Raw genomic sequence first — 27,256 nt, forward strand, 5'->3', positions numbered from 1 at the left:
TTTCCATTCATAGTTGTTTCTTTGATGCATTAAATACTTGTCTATAGATCTCTCAAAGAAGCATGGAAGTGATGAATTAGAACCACTGGTAATTGAAAAGCAGTCAGAAATAAGAATCCCTGACAATGAAAAAGTGGTTCATTGTTCAGAAGGCTGGTAGACAAACTGTAAAGTCTTTTTTTTTTGGATAAGCAAGTTCCATGACTATCTTATAACCAAGTTCCTATGGGATAGCCATGAGTAATGTGTGATACATGTTTTTGGAATGCAGTCTTGCCTTTTTTGCACTTAAAATTTTGTCTAGCTTTTCTTTCGCTTTCCCTCTCCAAGCATTTTCTGTTTCCTCCTCTGAGATCCCCTTACAGTCCATTTCCCCCTCTGCAGTTAATTATGCTCTTACCTTCTCTTCAATCTTCAGAGCCTGACAGCATTATATATCTTGGTGTTATTTTACCAAAGTTGCACAGTCTTTCTTTTCTCCTTTTAATATTCTCACTCACCAGCCTTTCCCTTTAGATGGTTTGCACTTTATTTCCTGTGCTTCTGCGCACCTGGTGTGAGCACCCTTCGTTTGCTACAGGATTAACTACTATTTGTCCGGAGGCTTCCACCCTATGAGTTTCCACGTGGTCAATATCCTCCTGCACAGTGGCATCTCTGTCCTCATGGTGGATGTCTTCTCGGTGCTCTTTGGTGGCCTGCAGTACAGCAGTAAAGGCCGGAGGTTAAACCTGGCCCCCAGATCGTCCCTGCTGGCTGCCCTGCTGTTCGCTGTGCATCCAGTGCACACCGAGTGTGTGAGTATCACCTGTCCCGGCATCTGCGCTTGTGTAAGGTCAAGAAGCCGTCCACACATCTGGGGATGTTACCACCAAAATTCTACATTTGAGACAATGAAAAATAAGCCGAGAGAAGTCTAGCTATAGGAGAAAAGGGAGTATCTGGAGAAATGTCTTAATCTCCCTGCCCTCCGTTCCAGGGTCTCTAACAACAGCCCTGGGCACAGCATCCCCACCTCCCACCCCAACTGAACGTTGATCTGGGATGAGTATTGAGGATTTGGGAATAATTGAACTGCTTCTGTTTACATTTTTTAAGGGAAAACAGCGGCAGTGTAGGCCCCTCCAGTTTTAGCAATGTAAATTTCTTTATATTAACATTTATGTGTTTTGTGTCTTGGCATTAATATTGAGAATATTTTTGCTCACTGCAAACAAGAACCTACATTTTCTGTGCCCTGGCTAGGTGGCTTGGTTGGAGCATGGTCCTGTGCACCAAAAGATGTGGGTTCAATTCCCTGTCAGGGCACATACCTAGGTTGTGGGTTCCAGCATGGGTTGGGGTGCATACAGGAAGCAACTGATGGATGCTTCTTTCACATCAATGTTTCCCTCTCTTTCCCTTCCTCTCTCTATAAAAATCAATAAAAAAACATATCCTCAGGTGAGGATTGAAAAAAAGAACCTACATTTTCCAGTCTTGGGGTGACTAACCATCCACTTTACTTAAGACTAAGGGGGTTGTGGGCCATAGGACTTTCCATTTCAAAACAGGAATAGTCGTAGGCAAACTGAGATGAGTCAGTCACACCCTGTAGACTTCCCACCTCGTGGTCCCCAACTGGTAGTGAAATAATTGTAATCAGTTTTATTTTGCTCCCCAACTCGTATGAATGTCTCTCATTTTCAACCACCCCTAGTCACTCTAGGGTATTTGTAGATGGATAAGGCCTCCAACATACCTGTCACCAGAAGAGGGAGGGGAGCTCAGGAGGTGGTTACCTAGCCCCTTGTCTCTTTGGAGACCAGGAAGGAGTCCCTGGGGTTTCCCTGAGGACACAGTGCAACTATAAGTTTTCCTCTTCCTCTAAGTATTGGTGAAGATTTCAAGTTGCCTGAATTCAGGCATCAAAGAAGGCAGCTCAGGCCTCCTTAATTTGCCCATCCAACGAACCCAGAGTTTAATGCTGAAAGTGCTGGGTGGGGAAACATTCTCCTTGTCACCTTCTCCTGATTCCTCCCTGTGGCCCCTGTGCACATTGTTCCTAGTGGGGAAACAGTGATGCCACCTGCTTTATGGATTTGGAGGTGGGCAGGGGGTTCCAGTTATTTCTCCAGAGAACTCAGGGTGAGGAAGGAATTTTACTCTGGATTCTTTCAGCTGGTCTAGTAATTAAATCACCATGAGACAGATTAACAAGAGAAAATAACCAAATTCAATTACATACATGTGTATGGGAACCCCACATACATGAGGAGGTCAGAGGCAGAAAGGGAAAATGATGTACATGTGACATCCTGAGCCAAGGAAGGATGTCAGAGGCCTTGGGGCGTCAGAGGGAGGAGGGAAGTTTGCAATATGATAAGAGCAGATGTCTAGTAATTAGAAGTTTGCCCTGCCCTATAGATAGGTCATAAAAAGTTATTTCTGGTGATAACTCATTGTGGGCAAGACCCCCATTTTAGATTCTTCTAGGTAGTTAAGGGAGGAACAGAAGTTTCCCCGGAGCCCCCAGGGTCTCCACTGCCTTCAGCTCAAAATAATCCACATGCCAAAGTGGCACATCGTGGGGAAATATGTTCTGAACCCCTTCAAAATCCTGATATGAGCGCTTCAAGTTATTTGTATGAAAAAAAATACAGCCTTTGTAAAGAACTTTGCCTGCAAATACATTATGCAAGTATCAGAAAAGAAGAATAAAGTCTCTGTACTCATGCCCATTCCCCAGTTAGATGTGGTGCCTGCTTGGACAGCCATTTACAATCTTTTCTATGAAATCTCTTTAACTACTATGCCAAAAACTCATTGTAAGGACTAGATGCTCTTTTTACTTTAAGACATTTGCCATAGTTTTAAAACTGCATCAGACAATGTAATGTGCATGGCTTAAAACTTGGTGGTATCTTCACTAGTTAGCCAAAGGAAAAATATTTATTTTAAAAATAAGTGAAGTTTAAGGTCCATGGTAGTATAAGTCTTTAATTGTACCCAAGTAAGAGGTGGTTGGCTGTTTTGGCCACTATTCTTGTATTTATCCAAACCACTTCCCTACCCTTCACTCGTTTCAAGGAACCTTTTTCTCGGACCCGCCCCCGTTACCCCCTGACCTCCACGATCTAAGGAACCCTTTGAATACCCTTCTCTGGGTTGGATTCGCTTCCTTTATTCTTCCTAAGGGTTTAGGATTCCTGCCATCCTCAGGCCCTGTAGATAGCCACAGCTGTCATTGTCCTAGAGGGAGGCTCGCAGCATCAGCTGCTCCATCCCTCACTCACCAAGGTGCTGTGGAGCCCCTTGGTGCTGTGTCACCCTGAGCTACTGTGTCCTTTCGCTCCTTTCTGCTCCTCGTGTTTGTAGAAGCGCCCTTTGGGATTCATGAGAGTAACGGTGAGCCAGCACCCACTGTGTGTTCTGGTTTCACTGCATTCCTGATTTTACTGTGTCCCTGACTGAGTGAGTTAGAGGCCAGACTATTCAAGAACTCTCATTGCGTATTTATTTTATTTTTATTTTTTACTATTTTTAATCTTCACCCAAGGATATGTTTTCCACTGCTTTTCAGGGAAAGAGAGGGAGAGGGAGAAACATCGATGTGAAAGAGACACACTGATTGGTTGCCTCCCGCACAAGCCCTGACCAGGACCGTGGATCAAGCCTGCCCTTGGCTGGAATCGAATCCAGGACCCTTCCGTCCACAGGCTGACGCTCTAACCACTGAGCCACAGATTATTTTAAAAATATGTTTTCATTGATTTTTTTTTTTTAGAGAGAGAGGAAGGGAGAGAGAGAGAGAAGCATGGATATGAGAGAAATATCGATCAGTTACCTCCCCTGCGTTCCCCTACGGGGGATCGAACCTGCAACCTGGGCATGTGCCCCGACTCGGAATCAAACTGGTGACCCTTCGGTGCACAGGGCAGCGCTCACCTGAGCCGCTCCGGCCAGGGCACACAGATTATTTTAATAGATGGCAGAGTCTAATAAGGTTTTTGTTTTCTGTTTCTAAGGAATTTTTTGTATTTCCTAAGTTTAGAATTAAAATTTTTTTAATGTAAATCTTTTTTCCTTCTTTTAAGGTTGCTGGTGTTGTTGGGCGTGCAGACCTCCTGGGTGCCCTGTTCTTTCTGCTATCCTTCCTGGGCTACTGTAAAGCCTTTAGAGAAAGTAAGCATGATGTTTGTCTTCTTAATTTTGAGATGGGAAATTATCTGTTTATGTAATTTTATCACTTCAAGGATATATGGGTAAAAAGGTGTACACGCTCTGTAGGTAACTCGTTTAACTCCGTTGCTCTTTTAATAATGCAGAGTATGTACATCAGTCGTCCATGGGAGAAACCTGTTGTGTGGTGAAACCAGGAGCTTCTGCTCTTGGAACCGAAGCAGTTGTGATTGATTTTTGTGATTTTTATTTCCAGCAAGATCGTAGGAGAAAAAAAGCCTTTGGTTCTATTTATTAAACCCTCATGGAGAAAAAAATTAGAAAAACTCTAAAATGTATAGCTGTGAGTATGCACCTGGAGTGTGAGGTTCTTGTTTTCTCATTGGAACATTATTAATACTTATAAAGACAGTCGTCAGAGTTGAAATAATAGTTGTGGCAGGGGGCTGGAGGTACATGTGTTTGGAGGGATTGCCTGGTTGTTAGCAGCAGTACATTTATTGAAACTCAGCAGAAACCCTGTATAACTCTACCCATTACATGGATTCTGATCATGTCCAAGTCAAGTCATGCCTTCCAGATTGTTTTATCATAGAAATTGGATACGATGCATTTAGCTTTTATAGCTGTTTACACATGCTAGCTCCAACAAGTTATACATTCAGTTTCTGTGTCTGAAAAAGTTAGAAGTTTATGGCCTATAGAACTCTGTCCTTATATATCACAATCAACTATATTTTTGTTAGAGAGAGTGGGGAAAGAAGGGAAATTATGGGGTGATTTCCTATGGAACCCTGGAGGGATTGAGCAGAAGCAGCTATACTCTGGCTTCGTTGAGCCTATTCCACAGTGTTTCTCAAAGCTTAGGTCTAGTCCAGAGCTGCCAGAGTCTTAATATTATTGTCAGATACTCATGCATGCCCTTGGATGTCTCCAGTGAATTCATCTCATATTTTATTTTATTATTTTATTTTATTTTATTTTATTTTATTTTATTTTATTTTATTTTATTTTATTTTATTTTTTAATCCTCACTCGAGGATATTTTTTCCATTGCTTTTCAGAAAGAGTGGAAGGGAGAGAGAGAGAAACATCGATGTGAGAGAGAGACACATAGATTGGTTGCCTCCCCCATGTGCTCCAACCGGGGCCAGGGATCGAACCTGCAAATGACATACATGCCCTTGGATGGAATGGAACCTGGGACCCTTCAGTCCACAGGGCGGCACCCTAAGCACTGAGCCAAACCGGCTAGGGCTTCATCTCTTGTTAATAATGAAAAGCAGGCCACTCATTCAGGATTTTGTGTGTGCTGAGGCTGGTGCAATGGGAGAGCTCAGGGTTGCTAAACAGGGGCCCAAGGGCCAGTTCCAGCCCACTACCTCTTCTCATTTGCCCCACAACCTAAGCATGATTTTTATAGTTTTAAATGGTAGGGAAATAAAAAACAAGAATAACATTTCATGACATGTGAAAAGTTACATGAAATTCAGATTTCAGTATCCATATATAAAGTTCTATTGGAACATAGCTTACCCACTTCTTTCCATTTTGTCTATGCTGCTTTGCCCTACAATGCGAGAATTTAATAGTTTTGTAGAGGCTGTCTGCCCTGCAAAGCCTAAGATACTTACTGCCAAGGCCTTTATAAAGTTTGCCACATCTGGGATAGATGCTTTATAGGGTGGCTGTCACCATCTGAGTGGTTCTAGACATTTTTGTGCAATGATTAATAAGGGTTTCCAGCAGGAAGTTTTTTTACTCAGGAACATAGGTGACTTTGCTATTAGTATATTATAGTCTACTGGCACGTGTGTGTGTATATTTTTTCCTCACTTGATTATATAATAGTATTTAAGGTAGGTGGAGTTACTTCCCCCATTTTCCAGACGTAGAACTTAGAGTTTAAGTAACTTTCCCCAGGATCACATAGCTATTTATGGCAGAACCAGGTTCACACCTGTATCTGTCTAACTCACTTCAAAGCCAATGCCAACTGCATTGTGCTGATCTGCTTTCCTGTGCTCAGGGGACCAGTGAGGCAAGCTTATCAAAACAATCATTAAAAATAGCCAGGAGGTACATTCAACTCTGTTAATGACTTAGGTGTGATAATGACATCACAGGTATATTTTAAAAGCAATCCTTTCAGGTACACATGCTGAAATATTTATGGATGAAATGGTATAATGTCTGGGATTTGCTTCAAAATGATCTGAGAGGACACAGGAAGAATGTAAGAGTATAGATGAAGCCAGACTGGCCAGGAGTCAAGAATTGTTTAAGTTGAGTGATGGGGATTTATGGGCTCACTTATCATAGCTTTACTTCTGTATGGTTTTGTGTGTGTGTGTATTTTAAAGGTGTTTGTTTTTCCAATGGGCAGATGAGTCACCAGATTAAGAATTAACAGATTTGGGTGACTTTTTTTTTTTAATCTTTAAAACCTTGTGTTTATCTAAACAACCAGATTATATATTTTTAAGGGGCTTTTTTCCTTCTAACATTACATAAAACAAGTGAATATTTTTTAAAAACCCAAAAAATAGGTTTGATGTAGTCCCATTTGTTTACTCTTTCATTTCCCTTGCCCAAGGAGATATATTCATACATAGAGAGCAGGCTGACAACTCCGGGGGTCTTAGGGGGGGAAGCAGGGGGCATGGAGGGAGTGAGCAAAAAAGAAAAAACAGGGAGAAAGAACTCATGGACATTGAGGGGGGAAGCGGTGGAGGTGGAGGTGGAGAAGGGTATAGGGGGGATAAATAGTGATGGGGAAAAAACAAAATAAAATAAATTTTTTTAATGCCAAAATACATGTCACCAGGAAAAACAGCAGCAAGCGAATATATAATGATTTAATAATTTTGTTACAGAATTGGGAGGAAATTTTTCAGAACAAAATGTGATAAAATAATTTAGCAATTAAACATGAAAAACTTAAAATATTAGAATAGGCAACTGGAATAAATTTATAAAACATTTGATACAAAAGAATATAGGTGATATATAAATAAAAAGTCATCAATAAAGTGAACATCTGTGAAGTCATATCCGAATTTTTTTTTTAAAGTCACCTTTTCTAAAATTAAATTTAAAGACTCCCGCTTCCTCTCTCCTCCCCCACAGCCTTTAATCACTAGCCCTTTGCCCACATGGGACCATCCCTGAGGCCTCTGTGGGTTTGGGAGACAACCACTTAGAAGGTCAGACAGCATCTCCTTCCTTTTCTCTCCCTCCCTACAACTCCCAGGTGGTATCAGTCCCCAAAATAAATGTTGGTAAAACCACTTACCTTACTGTTGGCTCTCAAGGATTCTGAAAGCATTTCTAAAACGAGTTTACCTTTCAAGAAATGCTATCCTAAGGTTAAAATGGCATACAGGCCAGATAATTCCCTTGTGATTTTTTTTTTAATGTTTTATAAATTAGTGGGAGTTCCCTAGTAGACACAAAACAAAAAATTAGTTATGTTATTTAAATTCCAATAGACTTTTTTCTTTATTTTTGTTGTGGCAAAATACACATAACATAAAATTGACCATTTAAACTATTTTTAAATGTGCCAGTTCAGTGGCATTTAGTACATTCACATCGTTCTCTAACCATCACCACCACCCATCTCCAGAACTTTTTCATCTTCCCAAATGGAAACCCATTAAATGAAATTCCCTGTTCCCCCTACCCCCGGCTCCTAAAGTACCGTTCTACTTTCTTCCCATTGACTAGTCTAGGTACCTCATATAAGTGGAATCGTGCGTTGTTTTTTTGTCCATTTGTCTGGTTTATTTCTCTTAGCATAATGCCTTTAAAGGTCACCCATGCATTAGTAGCATGTGCCAGAATGTCCTTCCTTATTAGGACTGAATGAATAATATTCCCTTGTATCTGTATGTACTACATTTTGTTGGTCTGTTCATCTGTCGGTGGGCATTTGAGTCCTTTCCACTTTTTGGCGATTGTGAGTAGCACTGCTATGAATATTGGTGTCCCCAACAGACTTTAAAAAGAGCAATAGACAACTTCCTTTTAGCCCCCTTTTCCCCTACAAAAGACAGGCAAGATTGCAAACTCTTCTAGGACAAGCAAGTATGTTCTAGATATTTGTAGTTATATGCCCCTAGAACATCCATATAGAAACTATTGATAGTTTTCCAGGGTGGATTGGGAGGGGCCTGTGGGATATTTTAACCCACTGCCCCTCCTCCCTCCTGTCCTGTACAGGCTGCCCACAGGGCTCAGATTGTGTGAGCACATATTCTTTACAACCTGCAACTGCACGAAGACCCAGGGGAAGGGTGATTCCAGCAGCCCCAGGCTGTGATGCCCGCCCAGGATTTGGCTGCACCCAGCCACTCCCCACCCCATTGTATCATCATCATTATTATTTTTTTATTATTATTATTTTATCTTACCCAGATAAAACCACTACTTTTTCCTGTGACTTGTCATTTTTCTGACAAAGCAGAGTTTGGGTACAGCTCAATAGAACAGTTTCAAGTACAGAGAATAGAGGTAGTGACTTTTCTTCCTGAGACTGAAAGTTAACAGCAATCAGGCATGTCCAGCTCTTCCTGGGGTCAGCATCACCCTACCTATGATCATCGTAAAACTCCCAAGAGGCACACAGCCCCAGGGATCTGGTGGGGTGGGGAACTGCACCTGCCCCAGCCTCCTAGCACACTCAGCACTGTGGTGTAGCTTTTCCATAAGATTGTGAGTCAGTAATGGGAGTGGGAGAAAGGGAAGGGGTCCGTTTATTCCCTCACGGTTCTGTGCAAACAATGGCATTTCATGTTTTTAAGTTGGCAATTAAATCTGAATTTGCAATTAGGTAGGATAACAGTTTATCAGTAGTCTTATTTTTCCTGAAGAAAATGAAAAATTAAGCCTGTTGGCTTTTCTCAAAGAAAACTCTTAAGTTTCGTGAAGTACCATTTTATTAATTTTAACTTATATTCCTTCAAAGTAACTACTTCCTATTCTGAATAGATCTCAAAGACATCACAAGTGCTTTTTGAAGAAAGTACTAAATGTTGATAGTTGTAACATATATGGGACACATTATTTAGGAGGTATAATAAAACCTCTGTTTAATTCTAAAGATTGTTCCTATGAAATCATGGAAAAACTATCAGGAGACTAAAAATTCTATCAAGTGAATTGATATATTTATTAGTCTCCTTTAATGGACTATTCTTACAGAATGGTGAAAAAGTAAAGATATTTTAACTTGTTTTCCTGAGTCCTTTTACTAACCTTTTCTCTGTTCCAATTCACATACATACATATTCTGATATATGTGTCTGTTTTTAATTCATTTGTAAATTATAAAATTATTTCTGAGCGCCATCCATACAAAGATAGATTCTTTTTTAAATAAAGCCTTTGGAAACTAATACCAAAGGTAAAAGTGCTTAATGTGTGATGGATTTTCAGTTAATACTTTGATTCATAAAAAGTTAGATGAGCATATTTCAGCATAAATGGAATTATCTTGACTACTAGTAGCAATATAACCTTTCTTTTTTAGTCCAGGGTCATTCTTTTAACATTTATAACATTTTTACTGGAAAATTGGAAAGAGATTTTATAAAGAACTTGTTCTAGGCCTTTCATGTTAAAGATGTAAATGTTTCCGAAAAAGCTAACCTGGAAATATTTAATGTTTGCACACTGATAACAGTGGTAGATGTGGCTCTGTGAAAATCCTTTTAAGACTGTGAATAGATTTTCATTTGGTTGAAGTTACGTAGAACAGTTAGAAGACAAATGGACGGATAAGGCCTTTGAAGAAGCCTTCCTGTTGGCCTCTTGTCTACAGGCTGCCTGACCTTCCCGGTCTCTGGTTTTCTGTTCACTTGAACCTTCTGTAGGAAAAGGAAAGAATGGGTTAAAATGGAGCTTTTGGACCCACCTTCAGACTGGTGTGGTTCCTTGCAGTCACAGGCAGCCTGTTTAGTCTTTGGAAAATATAAAACGATGGGAGGTTGCCCCTCTACACCTATCCAGGCCTCAGTGTCTTGACCCTGAGAGTTATTTTTGGCCATGGACTTTTGTTTCCTTTCTGCCCTCTGACTGTGTCCACCTGCCCACGCAGGCTTTGAGTTATATATCAGAATGGGTTGAAAACACCCATCCCTCAAGCTGCACTGTCCATCGCTCTGAGTTGGTTTTCACTGCTCTGTTCAGTTCCCACTCATTGTTTTCACAGATGATGCTAGAATGATTGAAATCTGCCTCCCAAGCTTGTTGCAGGTCTGGAGGCGAGAACAACGAGGATTCTTAAGAGAGGGATTTACCCTTAGTTATTAGCTTATTTGGAGGAAGCCCTGGGTCCTACATTCAGGGCAGTTCTCTGTCCCCTCCCCAGAAACGTTCTGTGTCCTGAGCCCTGTGTTCTGTAACCTCAGGATCCAGTATACCGGATACCCAGCCCTGTCCCTTGTTCTGCTCAGCCCGGCACCACTGGGACAGCCTCTTCACTCTCCAGCCACTCTCCTGTCCTCTCCTGTCCTTCACCACTCCCAGTCCCCCATTGTCTTACCATCTCCCAGCCCAGTGCTGATGAAGTCGGGTGGAGCCTTTCCTGGTCTCGACATAGGCACCGTGTTTTCAGTATCTCTTCTGTGTGCCAGATTTTCCATACTCCTTTGGAAACATGCTAAAGTAGAAATTACTTCTTGGTTTATAGATAATAGCTTTCTGGAATAATTTTTAAATATCACGTTAATGTCCAACTTCATAAATACGATGGCTGAGTCTTGTTTAAGAGGAACAAGGTTTTCACAAACTAATAAAACCTTCACAGAGAAGAAGCAGTGAGAACTCTATACACAAAAATAATTCTGGTTAAGGAATTCATGATGAGACGCTTTCCTGATTCTGTTGTACAATGGCATACAGGACTGTCAATGTTGTTCATTCATTCTCCCACCAATAATTAATCAAACATGAAGGGCCTCCTTTGTACCAGGCCCTGTAGTCAAGGATACAAAAACTAGGAAGACTGTCCATGCCCTTAAAGGGCTCAGAGTCTAGTATAGTTTGATTAAAATAAAGCTTCCATTATTCAGATTGCTCAAGGAACAGAATATTCTGGTTCTGCATACTTCCCTGTTAACTTTTACTCCCTGTAGCCACCTCACAGCAGGCACTCAATAAGTACCCCCTTCTTTTCATGGTGTGTTTATGCAGAATTGATGACTGTGACCTCTGTACTGCTAATTTCTTTGTTTGCCCTGAAATGTACAGTTTATTATTTTATGGAGATATAATTGACATATAACATTGTATTAGTTTTAGGTGTACATGATTTGATATATATATGGCAAAATGATCACCATGATAGGTCTAGTTGACATCCATCACCACACAGTTATACACTTTTTTTCTTGCGATGAGAACTTTTAAGATTTACTCTCAAATATACAACTTTTTGTTGTATATTTTTTGTAAATACAATATTTACTCTCAAATAAAGCAACTTTCAAATGTACAATACAGTATTAACTGTAGTCACCATGCTGTGCGTTACACCCCCAGAACTTATTTATATTATAACTGGAAGTTTGTACCTTTTTACCACCTTCATTCACACCACTTTCATCCACCCCACCTCCCACCCCACACCTGGGAAGTGCTAATCTGTTCTGTGAGTTTGGTTTTTGTTTTGTTTTGTTTTGTTTTTAGATTCCTCATTAAAGTGAGATCATACAGTATTTGTTTTCCTCTGTCTGACTTATCTCAGTTAGCATAATGCCCTCAAGATCTATTATGTTGTCGCAAATGACAAGATTTCCTTTTTTATGGCTGAATAATATTGTGTATATATGGCACATTTTCTTTATGCTTTTGTCTTTCAATAGACACAGATTATTTCCATGTCTTGGCTATTGTGAATAATGCTGCAATGAGCATGGGGGTGCATATGTCATCTCAAGATAGTGGTTTCATTTCCTTTGGATAAATACCATGAAGTAGAATTGCTGGATCATATGGTATTTAATTTTACATTGCTAATTTCTTTTATCTAATTTCTATTAAATTTCCTTGAGTCGAACAGAGAAGAACCCTTATACTAATAGGCATTAGGTGTATATATTTTCATTTGGACTTTGAGATGTCTTCCATTTCCCCCCATCTAGTCGGTGTGGACTGTACAAAACACCAAGAGGTAGATACATGTCATGGCAATGACGAATTCTTATGCCAGTTGCTCGTGTAGTCCACATGTTTGTAAGTGTTCCACTGAGAATCAAGGCTCTTTCGTGATGGAAGTTCAGTCCAGTATTTATTGGATACAAGTAATAATGCTATTTATTATTTAAACTTATGTTTATAGTGACCTGGTCTTTGTTCTTTTTGGATCTGAACATAAATTCAAAGAAAAGTCTAACATTAGTTGCATATAAACTTGAAGTTCAAGAAAGGTTTTGGCAGAGGAACAGATTTAATACTTTTTATAAGGGAACAAAAAATTGAGTACTCTGAAATTAATGATTTAACTAGTTCAAAAGCTTTTTCAGAGGATACATTTCTTTCTGATAACCTCATTAGCTTTCTTTATAGATGTGATGTCTGTATTATAAATCTTGGGACGATTTTTAACTGCCTGAGTTTATTAACAAGCCATTCTGTACTGACCTCTGGAATCCTGGGGTTTTTATAAAATGAAAAGAAATCTACACAGTTAACATTTGTCTGGTGTTTTTTTTTTAAATCCTCACCCAAGGATATTTTTTCCATTGCTTTTTAGAGAGAGTAGAAGGAAGACAGAGAGAGAGAGAGAGAGAGGGAGGGAGGGAGGGAGGGAGAGAGAGAAACATTGATGTGAAAGAGACACGTTGATTGGTTGCCTCTCACACTCACCTTGCACTGGGGCCGGGGATTGAGCCTCCAACCAACATATGAGCCGTTGATCGGAATCGAACCTGAGATCCTTTAGTGGCTGATGCTCTAACCACTGAGCAAACCGGATAGGGCCATGTCTGCCTTTTTGTGTGTGTGCTTAAATCGAATATCTCCAAGCAAGATCTTTGCAACAGAATCCTGTTTTAAAAAAGAAATTTCCTTATAAAGGAAGCACATGTTTTCTCATAAAAAAAGAAAAACACTAAGATGAAATCGGTGGGTGGTCCGCTTGTTATTATTTCTGAATGCCCAAAACAAGAAGTATTATTCTTATAATGTGACATCTTTCCAATATTTATCTCTCTCTTAAAGCCTCATATTTCGGATTGGGTACACAATCTCTCTGTACGATAAACTTGCTAGAATAGCCAAAGCAATTTTTCTAAATTAATACCTTAAAATACTTGTTTCATGGGAGTGAGAACTAATAAGAGAAATTTAATTAGCCTCATTTATAGTGGGGAGGAGAGATTCTTTTCAGGAGGAAAATGAATTTGCTACATAATTAGAACAACCATTTTAAATCCTAATCCATTATAAAAGACGAGATCTTAAATCTCAGTTGTTTTAAATGTTTAAACTGTTATTTGCTATATCGCTCTCCTTATCATAGTTCAGGCAGCCAAAATAGAATAACTCTTACTCTTGGGATAGCATTTCCTCATATTTTTGTTCTGATTTAAGACATCTCTTTTTCTTTGACTTAGAATCATGCCAGCTTTAAAAAAAAAAAAAAAAAAAGGCCATTGAGTAACTCACATAGAGTAGGACCCTTGTTTCCGGACCTGGGGCCCCTGCCGCGTGAACTGTGACAGCGGTTTTCACGCGCGTCTCTCTTCTCTGCCTGCGTGCGCCTTTGGTTTGTGCACGGCTCGCTTTCCCCGCAACGCGCCTGTGTGTCGGAGCGGCAGCGTCTAACTCCTCTCATTCTGGGGGAAACGCTGCTTAGTTGGCTCCAACTTTTGGACCGAGAATCTGATGCTCATTGTGTCGCTCTGGCAGAGAGAGTGGGGGCCACCTGTCAGGGTGGCATGGTTCCCACACGCAGCACGAGGTGCCAGTTTCAAGGCGGCGGAGATGCCAGGCATTGAGTGGTGAAGAGGGTGGCTCGTATAATGCGATGCTTTTTCTGAAAGATCTTCCCACTGGAAAACAGTGCCAAATCCGAGGCACGTGCTTCATTAAATGGATCACATCTGTTGGCACTTGTGGGTGTTAGCCCTGACAAGTGTCTTCTGTTAGTGCGTTTTTGTGTGTTTTTTCCCTCCTGTGCTCCCTGCACTCCGTTAATCTTTGCCTCCATTTACCTAAGTGATTGAATTGTCTTAGATGATAGAGACATACACAGAAACAAGGAAATTGTTTTCTAGGTCTGTCTTTCTTAAGTTCTGGATCGTAAACTGTTGGTGTTTCCTAATGCTGCATAATTATCTTAGAGCAAGTTGTCTTCTTAAGTGATAAGAGATGTCTCATGGTGTAAAAATTGTTTTTTCTTTCCTCCTGGGTCATTGGTAGTACTTAAAATTTAGCAGACTGAATGGAGGCGAGATGGAGAACTCTAGGTAAAGGTAACATTCTGAGGCCCAGCCGACCATGGCTCAGCGGTTGAGCATCAACCTAGGATCCAGGAGGTGGCAGTTCAATTCCTGGTCAGGGCACATGCCCGGGTTGTGGGTTCAATCCCCAGTCAGGGGCGTGCAGGAGGCAGCCAATCAATGATGACCCTTTCACCATTGATGTTTCAACTCTCTCTCTCTCTCTCCCTCTCCCTTCCTCTCTCTGGAATCAATAAAGATATATATATATATATATATATATTTTAAAAAGTAACATCCTGAGATGCTTACATAGAGCTATGCACCAGCTAGAATTCCCTTTTTGGGGAAGATTTATTTAAATAAAAATATTCATAAATGCAACTACGCTGGAGATGACATCTGCCTCTCCGGATTTATTTGCCTCTCAGGATTTATTTGGATTCTTTTTAACAGTTACTTCCAGATTTAAAGTTAAAATAGTCAATTTTTCCTATGCCTTTTTAATATTCCTTATGTAATTTTTTTTAAAAATATAATTTATTTTTTTAAAAAGAATCTCTCACACAGTAGAGAGTTTTCCATTGTGAGAAGTTTCAAAGACTAAATTAAAAGCGAAAAGACTTGATTTTTGGCTGTATTTGTTCACATTAAACAAGTTGTTAACTTTTGGTATTAAATTACATCCCATAATTGCCTAATAAATATGATAATTAAATAAAACTTCTGGTAGACATGGAAATAAATGAAACTACTGATTGAATAGATATTTATTGAGTGTCAATTATATGCAAGATGGCCTAGCATTATTTGTTTCAGTTGTCTTACTAAAATGCTCAAACTTGGAAATAAATGATTGGTTTGCATTAGTCACTAAGTAAGAACATAGTCACAAAAACACCAATTCCAAATTCATCTCAATTATGCTGTATATTGGCAATTATTAGCATTAGTCGACTCAAAGAAAATCTTAATTTGGGGAATTACATGGGTAAGCTATACTACAGCAGGTGTCTACAAACACTTGCTGCTTGCTAATGGTTGCTAGCAAATGCCCAAAGAAAATAAGTTCCCATAAATATGTAAATACTTAAATGTAATCATGTTTAATTTTACGGGGTTTTGTTGTTTTTGTGGCTCATAATTGTGATATTTTGGTATTATATACATGTAAGGTAATTCATTATTGCAAGTAAAATTATCCTTAGTTTGCTTGATGGAACTAAACATTCCAATATATAATGGTTTTCAATAAAGAGAATTTGGCTTCTGGGCACTGTTCCACCTGGAGAGATGCGGATCTAGGGCAGAGCCAAGACCTAAGGTTTAGAAGGCAAGTGTGGGCTCACTCTAAGAAAAAAGATTCTAACAGCCAAAAGTTTAACAACGAAATGGGCTGTGGTACAAAGTTAATACCCATCTCCAAGTTACTGAAGTGAAGGCCACGTGGCCCCCTGCTGGAAGCCTTATGGAAAGGATTCCAACATTTCTATCACTGCAAAAGAGGTTATTGCACAACCTCTGAGAAGCACTACTCCAGCTTTTACTACGCTGTGGTTCTATGATTTGTGGGCTTAGTGCTCCTTTTGGTAGATAGTGGACAGTTATTTCATTGCCTTTGCAGAGTCGGGCAGATGCCGCAGATTCCATCAATAAAAATTTAAGTTGCTCTTACAGGCCAGGCATGGTGGCGGGACTGGTTGTAAGCAAGCTTCCTGTCTAGAGTGATGCTTCTCCACCTTAAGCTGCATCAGAATCACCTGGAGGCCTGGTTAAAAGGCTGATTGCTGGGCTCCACCCTCCAGTTTCTGGTTCTGCAGGTCTGGGTGGGGCCTGAGAGTCTGTTTCTAACAGGATCCAAAGGCAGGTCCATGGACCACACATTGTGGGTAGCACTGGTTTTAGGGCACTGGTCTCATTTCTTTTACCCCCATCCCTGGGACATTTGGCAAAGTCTGAGATGTTTTTGCTTTTCACAGCTGAGGGCTGGGAATATTCCTGGCACCTAATGGGGAAAAGCTAGGGGTCCTACTACATGTCCTGCAATGCACAGGGCAGCCAGCACAACAAGGAACTAACCAGCTCAAATAGTGAGGTTGGGAGACCCCCATCTAGGGGAAAATTAATCAAGTATTTGTAATAAACTGTGTAAAGAATGTAGTGAAAGACTGTGATAAGAGCAATGTGGTGTGCTACAGCTGGGCCTGACAATCTAGGGTGTCAACTAGCAACACCGAGGTACGTGAGACAGACTCTGTTCTCAGGGGCACCAGACATGCACACAGTAGGCTCATTCGCTGTTCTAACTGTGGAGTAAAACTAGCGAATTGAGAAAGGAGGCTGCCCAGGAGGGCCGGGTGGGGTTTCACAGCTTAAGTGACATTTGACAGCTGTGTAAAATGGATTGGGTTTTGCCAGGGGTATTGTAGCCAAAGAGAATGGAGCACACAAAGCAAAGTGAGAGCATGTGGGCCAGTGGGCCTGCAATACAGGCCCAGAAAAGCCAGAGAGGTCTTGCGAAGCCAGGTCAGCAAAGCCTTAAATGCCGTTATTTTCACAAGGGTCACCTTTATTCTGCAGGCAACAGGAAGGATTAAAAAGGCTTAAAACAGGAGTGTTCATTGTGTTTTATGAGACAGTGGAATCCAAATTAATGAGGCTTTGCTTTTGATCAGTTGGCCTTGTGGAAAGCCTTAAAAGTGCCTCAACTATAAAAGTTAAATAACATGTTCTTGTATTATATCTATTCTGACTCTTTGTACATTAAACCTGGAAATCTGACTTACAGAGATGGCCAAGAAAAGCTGAAAAGTTCAGAAAATATTAGCCTGTGCATCCTTTCTGCTTGATTCCCAAATGTCTCCTGTTACCAGAACTTGTTTGTGAATGAGGACATTTCCCAGTGAATGGACTGGGCCCTCGGGCAGCCTGGAAGTGCCAGAGCAGGTGTCGGTCACATGGGGGGGGGCGGGGGGGTTAGTCCTGCTGACAGTTCTCTCAGCTGGGTGAAGACCCTCCTTTTCTTGAGAGGAGTCACCCCCAGCACTAGAGTGTGTGAAGTTAGGAGGGCCTCCCACTCCAGAGCCCATGGCTCTTCCTGGATAGGAAGCCTGGGTGTCCTTTAGGGCTTCTGTCCTGGGACTTTGCTGATTAGTTCTTAAATATTCACAGGGCTTTTTATATCACTTCATTCAGAATCTGCATCATACACTCACAGGCCAAATGCACTCTTGTTGGTTTCACTATCTCTTCTCCCCTTCCCTCTCCCCTCTCCCCTCTCCCCTCTCCCCTCTCCCCTCTCCCCTCTCCCCTCTCCCCTCTCCCCTCTCCCCTCTCCCCTCTCCCCTCTCCCCTCTCCCCTCTCCCCTCTCCCCTCTCCCTTCTCCCCTCTCCCCTCTTCCTCCCTCTCTTTTCTCCTTCTCACCTTCCCTCTCTCCCCAAACACTGAATTGTTGGTTTCCTGATCAAGCAATTTAATGAAAGCCAGAGTGTTTCTTTTCAGTGCATGATGAGCTTGGTGCATTTTTCTGACAAGGTGACTGAGCAGCCACTGCCTTGACCACTGCTTCAAAACCCCACTGGAAATCCATCTCCTTGGAAGCTGGGCCAGTTTTGCCGATTCATCTGCAACAAACATTTATTGAATGCTTCCTGTGGTCCCAGCAGCATACCAAGTGATTTTGTTAAATGTGTGGTTTTTAACGCATGCACATAGTTATGAAAATTTTAAAGGTTATACAATGAAAAGTAAGACTTCCTCCCCTACCCAAATTTTCCTACTTAAAACTGTTCAGAAACTAATATAGTTGGTTTCTTCTGTTTTCCAGAGAGATGTTTTGCATTTACAAGCATATTTATTTAATTGTTAACACAGATGTTCAGATACTTGTATATAATTTTTCCCTCTCAAATGAGGAATATATAGTTAATTATACAGTTGATGTTGCCCGAATTTTATAGATGATGTCACTGAGATGGTGAGTGTAAGTAACTTGCTCAGGGTCACATAGTAGATGCAGAGCTGGAATTTAGAGCAGGGGCCTTGGTTTTAAGCAAAACCGAACCAAGATTCATAGGCACCCCGGGCAAGCTAATGATTTTGTCTTCCAGGCAGGTTGACTTTGCCCCACTTCAAAGCTGTGTCTTTTTAGATGTTTGCTCACTGCCTAACTAGATGAGGAGGTGAGGGCCTCTCAAAGGAAGAACAGAGATGAGCACCACCTTTTTCCTTTCCTCCCTGCCCAAGCAGTTCAGCTCTGGCCCCCGAATTGCAGATACCTCCCACCCACCAGTGTATAGCTAAACCCTCCCTTCTCAGAAGGCAGGTTAGGGAGCATGGCTTATTACTCCAGCTCAGCCCCACTCAGGCTTCTTACTACAGCATTCACATTCCTGTGATGTTTTGTCTTCCTGTGGATGCTTGAGTTCCCATGCTGGCCTGTGCCTTCACCTGCCCCAGGTGCTAGGTGGATGCCAGCCCTCGGTCAGTGGTCCTGCACCTTCACAGGTCAGAGCCATTCCACACTGGGAGCAGAGCAGACCCATTCTACACCGCCTAAGGCTCAAAGAGCCCAGACTTCTATCCCACGAGCAGTAGGGACTCTCAGAACTGCTCAGGCATTGCCATCGCTCCTATCCTTGTGACAGCAGCAGTAACTGCTGAGGTCTTTGTACAACCAGATACAGTGCTTATGCTCTCAGTGAGAGTTCTAAACATAACTTGTCAGAATGGCCATTATGTGATTGGCAGGTTGGGAAGAAGGAGCTTGCCACCTGGGGACTGTGAGATGAGATGTGTCTGTGGCCAGAGCTTTGTTATAATGCCTCCCAAAGGCTTGGTGCCTGCTAGGGTAAGCCTTGAGGTGGGACGTGTGTACCTTTTAGAGGGTGTTGTCTAACAGAAATGCAGGGGTCTGACACTCAACCACAGAGAAATACTGTCAGAAGACCAAACTGGTAGTGTTGTTTTTAAAATATATCTTTATTGATTTCAGAGAGAGGAAGGGAGAGGGAGATAGAAACATCAGTGATGAGAGAGTCATTGATTGGCTACCTCCTGCACACCCCCCACTGGGGATAGAGACCACAACCTGGGCATGTGCCCTGACTGGGAATCGAACCTCGATCTCCTAGATCATAGGTCAATGCTCAACCACTGAGCCACACTGGCCAGGCCCTAACTGGCTTTAAATTGTGGCTATTTAGTGTGCATGCTTAGAATTTTAGTTCCTGGTGCTAACAAGACTGAGCTGTGTTGTGTGACTTTTATGATTGTCATTTCTCTTAATTGGCAGGTAACAAGGAAGGAACACATTCTACATTCTGGGTGTTGCTGAGTATCCTTCTGGGAGCTGTGGCCATGCTGTGCAAAGAGCAAGGGATCACTGTGCTGGTAAGACCTGAGACACAATCAGGGCCTACTCTGAATGTACCCTTTCCCCTCCTGCAGAGACAGATTGAGCCGGCCCTGCCTGTGTGACCTCCTCTCTTGCACCTCATTGCTGGCCTACAGTTATAGTCATTTCTGGACCAATTAGTTGTGCTCTCACAATGCTGGTGTTTCATATAGGAATTGACTGTCTCAACTGATGATCACTAGCAACTGGTGGAAATGGGGAGTGTGAAGTTCTTAAAGAGTGGTGATTAGTTCTCGTAGAGAGGTCCCGTAGAAAAAGATGAAAGAATGGTTTGAGTTTTCTTGGATGCTCTCATATTTCAGCAGTCCTGAATACAACAGTGGACTGGCCCCGTTAATGCTTCTGTTCCTGATTAAACAACTATTGAGTGTATGTCTTGTTATACTTGGCTTCAACTGGAAATGTGAAAGAGGAGAGGAGAGGCCTTTGAAGAGGAGAGGCACACACCTCCTATGTCTGATCTGAATTGAAGCCCCAGGAAGGGAGAGGCATTGAAATCCTCTCTCCTTTTTTCTCTGTTCTTGCCAATTTTCTGCCTTACATTATTAGAAGGAAATCTAGAAATTAGAGATGTGAGCAGAAGTAGAGAAATGGAAAACAAAGATGTTCGGGATGTGAATGGCCCATGTAGGAATACCTTGGGAAAGAAAGGGCAGCCAGAGCTATTTGGGGTTTGACACAAGTGAAGGCAAAGATCAGTGGTTTCATTGGACTTGATCTATAATGTTGAAGTTAGCTAGCTAGAAGATGGTGTAAAAAGAATTACTGTGCGAAGATCCTTGAATTTCACAAGTTATTCTATAAAAGTTTGCTCCAAACCAGAGTTTCTCAACTTTGCTATTAACATTTAGGGCTGTCTCTCTTTTCTTATGGAGGGCTGTCCTGTGCTCTGTAGGATGTTTAGTAGCAGCATCCCTGGCCTCCACTCACTAGATGCCAGAGGACTCTCTCTGTTGTGATGATATTGCCAAGCATTCCCCGAGGGACAAAATCATCTTCTTGAGAACCACTGCTCTGAACCCTTGCTCCTCAAAATATAGTTTGGGGACCAGTAGCATCAGCATCACCTGGGTACTTATTAGAAATTTAGGGTTTCAGACACCACCCCATGGCTGCTGAATCAGAATCTCCATTTAACAAGGTCCCATGGTGATTCCCATTAACATTGAAATTTATGTGAAGAAAGATATGGTATAATTTAGTTGTTTTCAAAAATTTGATTAAATGGGAAGGCAGAGGGAGGGAAACTTGTGTTTGGCTCAGTCCTCATGATGGCACGACCCCATCACCCCTTGGTGACTGTCCTACAGCTCTCAGGCAGAAAAACAATTGGTATAAAAAGACAGTGATGGCAACAGCTCAACAGGGAGCTTCTGCCTTCTAGAAAACAGTTGGCAGCCAGGCAGAAATGGTCTTCTGTGACCTACTAAAATCAAGTATCGCATGGGTGAATAAAATCAGGATTCTTTGAAATGATTAACCCAGCGCTGGCCCGTGTTTTTGGATAATTAGTGGCTCCCAGCATTTCTGGGAGAGGGTTAAGTAGGAATGTCATCCCCGCTCTGAAAACTACAAATTACCACTGGCTTCTGATGATTTATGAACTTCTTGGACACAAAGCCCCATGTTAAAAAGAGCCAAGTCATCTGGAGGAGTGTTATCCAAACACATTGTGTATATTCTGGCTACTTTATCCAGATTGGGCACAGGGCTCTGTGAGGTGACGTTTTCTGCTGCAGCAACACCTATGGTAAGTCCATTGAAGGGTAGACAATAGAATTCAAGGCTCATCTAGCCGTTAGCCTGTAACTACAGGTGTAATAGCTGCAAAAGCAGCCCTCACCTGCCAGGAAGAAACTGTCACGGTGGTATTGGAAGCTGTTAGCATAGGTGGAGCTACAGTGTCACATGCTCAAAACCCAGTGGCATCACGGAATTGAAGTTTTTATCATTCATCTAACTGTCGTGGACAGAGGTGACTGTCCTCCATACAGTTATCCAGGCTGGCGGAGCCTCTGCCATCTTTAGCTTGTAGTTCCCTAAAGTCGCCTTGATCATCCCATCCATCGTCTCCATCACAGCCAGCTGGAAGGGGAAGCCGAGTGGTACAGCATGACCAGGTTTATAACCAAACCTCCCAGATGGAGCATTATCACTTCTACCCACATTCCATAGGCTGGAACTCAGTCACATGGCCACACGTAACCGCAGGGGAGGCTGGGACATGCAGTCTGACTGTGTGCTCAGCAAGAACAGAAAGCTGGGCCCTGGCCGGTGAGACTGGTTGGAGCATTGTCCTGTGCACTGAAACGTTGCCAGCTCAGTTCCTGGTCAGGGCACATAACTATGTTCGGGGTTCAATCCCAGCTGGGGGCGTATATGGGAGGCAACCGATAGATGTCTGTGTGTGTGTGTGTGTGTGTCTCTCCCTTCCTCCCTTTCTCCCCCTTCCCTGTCTAAAATCAGTAAAACATATCCTCATGTGAGGATTTAAAAAAAAAGAATAGAAAGTTGGTAGACAATTAGGAGTCTGAAGCTGAGAGACCTCCAGTGGCCCATCAGAGACCATTGTATATGTTCTATTCCTGCTTCTGCTACACTTGCTGAAGTCAGTCAGGACTTGAGGTTCCTGGGGTGTAATTACTTATGTGGCTGGGTTTTTTAGGTTGATGGCTACCTTGATGTTTTTAGGCCTAATAACTGCCCATGTAACCGCTCTGTTATATCAACTAAGGGACCATCTTATAGTAAAGGGGAAAAAAGAGAAGGAAGGACCTCTGAGGAAGTCCAAATCTAGCTATCCCAAATTTTATAGTACTCTAACATGACGACTATGAAATTATGACTAACAGGAATTTACTAGATAATAAACTTGATGTGATACATTACTATGAGCTAATTTCATAGAAACAATGGTGGGTTTTTTTAGGTGCTGAAGAGGTCCTCTGTAATTATCTAATCCACTACATTCCTTACCTAGATTTGGCACTAAAATTGTACAGTATAATTGCTCCCTAATCAGAGTTAGGCTCTCGCATCATTGATTGCCTTGTTTTGCTTCCTTAGGGTTTAAATGCAGTCTTTGACATCTTGGTGATAGGCAAATTAAATGTTCTGGAAATTGTCCAGAAGGTACTACATAAGGACAAGTCATTAGAGGTGAGTATGTACTTTTGTCTCCAGCCCTGACATGGAAAATGTCAAGTACCAGCTGATTTAAAATGCCATTTTCAAAGTACTTCTTGCAATTTTGAATTCTAAAATAGCCAGCCTTTTAAAGCCCAGTGTCAACACAGTTCAGGTTGAATTGCTGCACAATTGCACCTGGCTTGGCCACACTTTTATTTGAAAATCTGTGACATCAGGGGCTTTGCGGTATCTTTTCAGAACATTGCTGTGCTCAGAAATGGGGGCCTCCTCTTTAGAATGACCCTCCTGGCCTTGGGGGGAGCAGGGGTGCTGTACGTGCGCTGGAAAATCATGGGCACCGGCCCACCGCCATTCACCGAGGTGGACAACCCCGCCTCCTTTGCCGACAGCATGTTGGTCAGGGTGAGTTCTGAGTGTGTCCACCCAATTCCCAGGTCCTTCATCCCTCCTCTTCATCTCACTCCCACCACACCCACAAAATCCCTAATAAATTGAACACCTCCGTGTTTGTTTGCTATCATGAAGGATATTCTAGGATGAAACCAGGCTTTTATTAGGAGATTGAGCAGGTAGAAGCCCCTTGTATTTCCAGTCTAATCAAAATTAAAGAGTGGCTCTTTCTAAAATCAGGTTTCTTGCCAGCCTCATTAGTATCTCCTAACCCCGTGACTTTTGTTATAAAGGGAATTGGCATGCAGGGTTAAGATAAAACACAGCAATATCAGTGGTATCTTTAAAAGTCTAATGGTGTCAAGACTCTCTTTATTGCAAAGGTTTGCTTTTTCCAAAGGCAAAGGTGTCAGTTCTTAGCACTGCATTTCAGAGAAACGGAAATCAAGAGACCCACCACAGAATCCTAAGCACATAGGTGACCCCTGGGCCTCAGATTTCATGGGTCACAGACTTCGGGCATCACTAAGTAAATGGGACATAGTCTGACCAGAAATATAACAAGTATATAGCAGAGTCTGGTGTCTATGCTGTATTTTTCTCTATTAAAATCTGAATGCACTTAATAAATTTCAAATTATAGCCCCACGTCCATTGTCGAAAGTGGCAACATGTTATTTTCTACAACTGCTCTCCTTGTACAGAAGCATACGGATGCCACGGAAGTGGAGTTAGGATACATACGGATTTTTTCAAGTTTAGCATTAAATAAATGTTTGTTTTCCTTTTGACTGACAGGCCATAAACTATAATTACTACTATTCATTGAATGCCTGGCTGCTGCTGTGCCCCTGGTGGCTGTGTTTTGATTGGTCAATGGGCTGCATCCCCCTCATTAAGTCCGTTGGTGACTGGAGGGTAATTGCACTGGCAGCACTCTGGTTCTGCCTAATTGGCCTAATATGCCAAGCCCTCTGCTCTGAAGACAGTCACAGGAGAAGGTAAGAGACAGTGCTGAATTTTAACTTCCACACTGGCTTGAGTCAGAAGCATTTTGCTAAATCCAGCGCTGATCGCTTTCACGATTTTGTGGAAGTCATGTCTAAGGGCACTTATTTCCAATACATATTTATGACTAGGACGAGTTCTCCCATTTGGAATCCATCCCTGGCTCTGACTAGTGGGGAGGGAGCTTGGAGGAAGGGGGTATGGATGACTGCTTTATCTCCCCCTCCTCCTTTCCCCCCCAAAGTAGCATTTCGAGATCTTTTCTCGGCAGGTGGTAAAGAGTAATTTATGGTCAGAACAGAGAGTGTAATTGATGTGTGTTGTGCCCGTTATTTCACAGCCCTCCCTTCAGAACACCCTGGTGGAGGCAATAGCGATTCCTTCTGTTGTTTGGTACAAAATAAGCGGCAGCCCCAAAGAGACTATTCTTTCTCACTAAAAAGGGGGGAGGGGGGGAGAGGGTTATTGAGAAAATAATTGAAGGAAAAACAAATGTGTTTCATGAGAAAGAAAACTATTTAAGATGATTTCCTTTGCACATGGTGTTTATGGAATTCGATTAAGTAATTTCTCAAAATAAATTAAGTTTCACGTTTACCTGTGTTTTAAATTGGCTCATAATTCTAAAGGGCAACAAACTTTTGTCCCAGTTCACTTATACATGGGCAGTTAGATTTTATTTTTAAAATACTGTTGGCACAGGGTCCAGGAAGGAACCACCAAATTTTACCTAGTTTCCCAATCCATCCTCTGTGTCATAAGGGACATTAGAAATGAAGTGGTTCATTACACAGCCTTCTTCTACGTGGCTGAAATGTGTGGTGGTGTAGCCCCCAAAATGATACTAGTTTATTTCAGATTTTATAAAGTTTAAACTAGTTAAGTATTATTATACCTGTTAAGTTTGTGGGGTTGTTTTTTTTTCCCCCTGTGAAAACTATGTTAGACTAATTGGGGCCAATATCCACTAGGCTATTCGCTACCTACATGGTTGGAGGTGAGTTAGGAGTAGAAGAATTAATAAGGCCTCACAAATGTAGTCATTCTGACCTCACTGATGTGAATTGTGCGACTTGTAAATTTTGTCCTATGCCTGATGCTAAGTGCCTCAGTAAGATTTTTATGTCTTATTCTAATACCGCCAGGCTGAACCCTCTCTAGGCATGACAACATTTGCTGTGGCCGATACCTTTCCTCAGTTGGTAATACGGGGGATAGAGAGGCCTTTATTATTATTTTAATGTTGAGTAGCACATTTTTCTTGAGAAGTCTAACAATCGCCATTTTAAGTACTTCCCATTTTCCAGGATCCTTACGCTGGGCCTGGGATTCTTCATTATCCCATTTCTTCCTGCAAGTAATTTGTTCTTCCGAGTGGGCTTTGTGGTGGCCGAGAGAGTCCTCTACCTCCCCAGCGCTGGGTACTGCATGCTGCTGACGTTCGGATTTGGAGCTCTCAGTAGACACGCGAAGAGAAAGGTACTGGCCAGGAGGGTTGCCTTCCTAACCGGGGCGGTCGGATGGATTTTCCTCATGACATTTACCATGTCTCTCTGTTCTTAAAGAAACTAATCGCCGCTCTGGTACTGGGAATCCTGTTCATAAACACTCTGAGATGCATAATTCGCAGCGGCGAGTGGCGGAGTGAAGAACAGCTTTTTAGAAGCGCCCTGTCTGTGTGCCCTCTCAATGCTAAGGTGTGTTGGCTGCCCTGTTTCTTTAGAAAGACGTTACTGGGAAATGTTTGAAGTTCAACAGCTGAATAAGAAGAATGTTTGCCTTCATACAGAATCTAGCATAATTTGGGGTTTTTCTTTTTTTAAAGTTTTTTATATGTTTTTATTGATTTTGAGAGAGGAAGAGAGAGGAAGAAAGAGAAACACTGATGAGAGAGAAGCATCGATTGGCTGCCTCCTGCACATCCCCTACTGAGGATGGAGCCCCCAACCCGGGCATGTGCCTTGACTAGGAAGTGACCCTACAACCTCTAGATGTATGGGACCATGCTCAATCAACTGAGCCACACCAGCTTGGGCCTGCCTGCCTGCCTGCCTTCTTTCCTTCCTTCCTTTTTTTTTTTTTTGGTTGTTATTTTGATAAAATTTATTAAAATTCCAGTTAGCACAAATAATTCAAAGGGAATTATTGAAACCAGACAATGCCAGTGAAACGGGAGATTACTTAAATGAATTTCTACCTATCTTCCAGTCGGTCCAATCACCCTTTGACGTGGCTGCAGGCCAGCTAACACCGCACATCCAGTCTGGGGCTGGGGAGGCCCACAGTCGAAGCATTCAGAGCACACTTTTCAAAATATATGCTCTGGCCATAGCATTAGCCTCCAAGCCATAATTCGAAGATGATCATACCTACAAATGGACAATAATTTGACCCAGGAAGCTGAGACTGTGCCGTGCAGTGTGCAGTAGTGCACATTTATATCACCTGCGGTTCCTCTACTTGTTTTTCCTTCTGTTAGATTACGTGAAAATAAATGTGTAGACTTCAAACTTGGCAGTATTTTTGTTGAAGCAGTCTGGTAGGAATTTTTTCACTTGGATTCTTCATGAATCCAAGCTCTTTGCTTTACCGGTTCTGTCTCTTTGGACAAAAGTAAACTTTTTTGAACTTTCGGTGCCCTTATCTATAAGGGGGCCAATAATGCCTGTCTCCTGGGTTTAT

At 41.9% G+C, this 27,256-nt stretch overlaps 1 protein-coding gene across 3 annotated transcripts in view; it reads left to right on the forward strand.

The window, feature by feature from the left end:
- Positions 1-27,256, forward strand: part of TMTC4 (transmembrane O-mannosyltransferase targeting cadherins 4) — a 58,701-nt gene that overhangs the window by 7,827 nt on the left and 23,618 nt on the right. For all 3 annotated transcript variants that reach the window (XM_081130086.1, XM_081130085.1, XM_081130087.1), the window contains exons 4-11: positions 581-797; positions 4,077-4,164; positions 19,904-20,001; positions 23,093-23,185; positions 23,414-23,578; positions 24,365-24,567; positions 25,882-26,053; positions 26,140-26,271. In XM_081130086.1, coding sequence (XP_080986212.1) covers positions 581-797; positions 4,077-4,164; positions 19,904-20,001; positions 23,093-23,185; positions 23,414-23,578; positions 24,365-24,567; positions 25,882-26,053; positions 26,140-26,271 — 1,168 coding nt within the window. The remainder of the gene's footprint in view (positions 1-580; positions 798-4,076; positions 4,165-19,903; positions 20,002-23,092; positions 23,186-23,413; positions 23,579-24,364; positions 24,568-25,881; positions 26,054-26,139; positions 26,272-27,256) is intronic.

This window comes from Miniopterus schreibersii, assembly GCF_964146895.1.
Source record: "Miniopterus schreibersii genome assembly, chromosome: 2".
Classification (NCBI taxonomy): domain Eukaryota; kingdom Metazoa; phylum Chordata; class Mammalia; order Chiroptera; family Miniopteridae; genus Miniopterus; species Miniopterus schreibersii.